The 3,893-nt window shown below is 47.4% G+C and overlaps 1 protein-coding gene across 6 annotated transcripts in view; it reads left to right on the forward strand.

The window, feature by feature from the left end:
* Positions 1–3,501: 3,501 nt before the first annotated feature.
* Positions 3,502–3,893, forward strand: part of MAP7 (microtubule associated protein 7) — a 139,773-nt gene continuing 139,381 nt past the window's right edge. For 3 of the 6 annotated variants that reach the window (XM_045294722.1, XM_045294728.1, XM_045294725.1), the window contains exon 1: positions 3,528–3,782. In XM_045294722.1, coding sequence (XP_045150657.1) covers positions 3,626–3,782 — 157 coding nt within the window. In that variant the 5' untranslated portion in view covers positions 3,528–3,625. Of the gene's footprint in view, positions 3,783–3,893 lie in introns of all 6 variants that reach the window. The other 3 variants (XM_045294729.1, XM_045294724.1, XM_045294723.1) reach the window with 3 other exon arrangements.

Here is a 3,893-nt window from a genome sequence, read left to right on the forward strand (position 1 = left end):
GAACTATGTGTACGGGATCAAATTGACAACAGCAATGGGGAAGTTTAGATAAGAACCCTAGGGGCCAGTGAGCTTATGTTAAGGGAGGAACAGCTCAGAAAAAGAGGGTAAGCATCAAGAATAATGGATGTACAACTTGAAGAATAAAATCATTGTCACTGAATTGTCCATGTGGAAACTGTTGACGTGGTGTATGTTTGGCTGCATATATTCTCAACAGCAACAAAATAAGATTTCAGGGGAAGGGAAAAAAGCCAGCCATAGGAAATTTTTCCATTTCCCTGTAGGACACCTCATAAAATGTTGCTGACTCACTTTTTTTTTTTTTGGAAGGTGGGGCAAAGGCCACTTGTTCCTTAGCTTTATCGTTTTCAAGAATAATTTTTTATTCTTTATTCACATTTTTTATTCGGCATCATTGTTAACCCAGTGGAGGTGATTGGAATGGTATTTATTTTGGATGAGGGATATTTCTGAGAAAAACTTGCCATTTGCCTGAAGCAGGTTTATATTCTTCCAAAAGGTCATTTCAATGTGTTTATTTTGTTTACCTGTGGAGGTAGGTAAACAAAGTTTACCTCCATTTGACACAAATTTCTACGTATGATATTGATGCATGTTATGTTAATTTATTGATCACCTGACTAAAGAACAAAATAAAAGAACAAATTATCTCTAATACCGAAAGAATTTACCCAATTCAGAGAATCACGGGAGGAGGTAACCGATTGGTAGGTTTTTAAGTAAGCACTTGAATCTCTGTCTCTCTCTATAGAAGTTGGAGAGAGGATTCTCTGAGAAGTGTAGAATGCGTCGGCCGAGTATGTGCCGTAAGTAGCCTTGGAAGGAGAATCTGGATTTCAAGCTGACTAACTTGACCCAGGAGCCCTGGTGACCTAATGTTTACTTGGGCAGCTAGGTCGGCAGTTTGAAACCATGCTCCTCCATGAGAGACAGATGAGGCTTCCCACACCCATAAAGAGTTAGAGTCTCAGGAATCCACAGGGACAGCTCTACTTTGTCTTGTAGGGTTACTATGAGTTGGAATTGACTCAGTGGCAGAGAATTTGGTTTGTTGATTTAAACTTTTGACCTAGGCAAGGAATTTCACGGCATGGCCTCAGTTTCCATGCCCTAGAATGATACTTATATTTAGATGCTTCCTGCATTCTCTCCTTTTGTCAAACTCCATTGTTTGGTCTTCCAATGCCTGGAATACAGATGACTGTGATGTTAAAGAAACTCTGTATCTGCCATTGCCTACATTGATTCAAGCTATAGTTGTAAACACATCATAACAACTGAATTCCCCAGTTTGGGGGGAGAAAATTCTCCAAGTGGGGAGGCCCCCCAAGCATGATATGCTCACCATTTAGTGCATTCCCAGAGCAGACAGGATGAGTGGGCTCCAAACCCCGCAACCCCTTGTGTCTGAGAGTGGATTTGTGCTTCAGAGGCCACCGGACCGACGTTCAGGAGTCCGTCACCAGGGCCTTTTTGGTGAGGTGCCTCTGGGTAGACCTGACCCGCCTGTCTTGGGGTTGTCGCTGAACATACGAGCCATGTGCACCACTCAGGTGCTCGCACAGCGCCAACATGTGGAAACAAAGCATTCCCTGAAGGAGTTGATGGCTGAGCTGGAAACACCTTGAAAATAAGCACAAAGTAAAAATGCAACACGTATATTATAAAATATAATAGCATATTTATTAAGCACTTCTTACTATTATTATTCAGCACCTCTTCTTTACACCCTTCCTCATTTACAAGTGTCAGTATTAAGTCAGCATTATACGCATTTACCCCTCACCCCAACCCTGTAAGGTAGATAGTACTGCCACTCCCACTTTGCAGAAAAACTGAGGGGTCAAATTAATTATCCAGGTGGATCCTCAGCCATTGCGCTCAGTACTGTTCCACCAAGGTTTGAGAACGGGGATTAAAAAAACATCAGTGATCTTTAACTCGGGTAGCATGCAACTCAAGGATTTAATGATACTCTAGTGGGCTGTGCAGTCGTCACCTGCATCGAGTTAGAGCCTTTTCCTCATCCTTGTACTCATTGCTAATAGCTCCCCATTACTTCCCAACCTCCCTTGCTTTAACCATAAGAAACCATTAACCTAGTTCCTGTCCCTAGAGAGAACCACTAGTTGCTCCATGGGAGAAAGATGAGGCTTTCTGCTCCGCATAGAGTTACAGCCTCGGAAACCCACCGGGAGTTCTGCCCGTCCTGTAGGGCCACTATGAGTTGGAATCGACTCGATGGCAGTGGTTTAGTTCGGTCTCTAGAGAGGATATTTGACTTAGCAGAGAGCACCCAGAGGCCCCTCTGAGATCCGCACACCTAAGTCTGAGAAAAAGGAAGGGAAGGTTCTTGAGGGGAGAGACTTGTGTTTTGACCTTCTAAGCAAACTTGATTTTGATTAAAAGGTGAAAACACACAAAATGTATAAAAATATTTGGCAGTTAAAATAATGGCATTTTAAAAATGATACGACTGAGTAGAGAAAACAGTCCAAAAAAAGTACAATTGGGTCAGGTATTGAGAACTGCTCAGCCTGCTGGCTGGACTTGCCTAGGGCCATTTGCAGGCGGTAACTAACTGGATGACATCTTTCCCTCTGCTGGATTCTGGTGACTCACTTCTGTCCTTCCAGCTTGACTAGCAGGGAGAGGTGAGCCAAATTGTGGCTTCAGTGAGCGCATACACGGCCCTCTTGCCTGGGGGGCCTCTGGTACACACAGTGCTCCCAAAGCTCCGTGCATCCCTGCTCCGGTGCAGCTCCGAGGAATGTCGGCATGAGTTCCTGAGGTCCCAATGATCCCGAGGGCAGCAGCCTCGCCTCCGTTCAGCCAGGCACTCGCAGGCATAGCTATGATAGAAAACTTGGCCAAAAGCAGAAGAAAAGGCCGGATCGCCTTGGGTCCTCCGCCGCCCCGGGGAGTTCGCTGCAGCTTGTGTAAGCGAAGCCCCGTTTCTCCTCCCACCCTGCCGCTCCCGCCGCCCAGAGGAAGAGGGAGCTGCCCAGCGCTGCGGGCTGCCACTGGCCGCCGCCGCAGCCTGCTACCCTCGGCCGGTGAGTTCCCAGGGCCACTCCACTGCCAGAGCAGCTCGCTTGCCAGCCGGCCTTGATTGAGAGAAGTCCGGGTTGTCAGGGCAACTGGCAGTGCAGGCGGCGCCTCATATTTGCCCCTCGTGTGTTGTGTGCGGACTGTGGACTGTTGGTTTGCAGGAAGAGGACTGGGCAAGGTGCTCGTGCGGAAGGAGAAGCTAGGAAATGACTGAGCAGGTTAGGCAGTGGAGGGAGGCACCCGCAGGCCTTTAATCAGGGTTTTTCTGGAACGTGTGTGAGAGAGAGAGAGAGAGAGAACCTGCGAGTGTGTCTGTGGGGAGTAAGTGGGAGGGGGCTTGTTGGGGGGTGGGTTAGAGGGTTGCTGCTAGGTGAGGGGAGCAGCTCACAGGGCCTCAGTTGCCATGTGGCTGGTACTATCTGTCAGCTGTTTGCACACTCTTTACCCATAGGAGATCTATTACAAGGGCTCAAATGAACTGGCAGCTTAAGAACTAGCAGCTTCTCGGCAGCTGCAATTATATAAGCATTTATTTTTAATATAATAATAAATGAATAAGAAAAGTAGCGGCAGTATGCCGGGATCAGCCACAGCTATCCGACAAGAGAGGCTGAAGAAGACTAATGCAAGGCCAACCCCCCCTGGTCTGTTCACCATTAATGAGGAAGATGAACAGCAAAAGAATGGGAATTCCAGAAGACCGAAAGGTATGCATTAGCTCTGTCGGGTGGTTGGGACGGCAGCCACTTACTGCACATGGGACAGGCTGTCCCTGCAGGGCGTGCTGTGAGTGGGGAGAGCAGTTTGCTGGGGTGTTT

The sequence above is a fragment of the Echinops telfairi genome, unplaced genomic scaffold (genome assembly GCF_000313985.2).
Source record: "Echinops telfairi isolate 266 unplaced genomic scaffold, ASM31398v2 ScPeMD7_3533;HRSCAF=4204_0, whole genome shotgun sequence".
Lineage (NCBI taxonomy): Eukaryota > Metazoa > Chordata > Mammalia > Afrosoricida > Tenrecidae > Echinops > Echinops telfairi.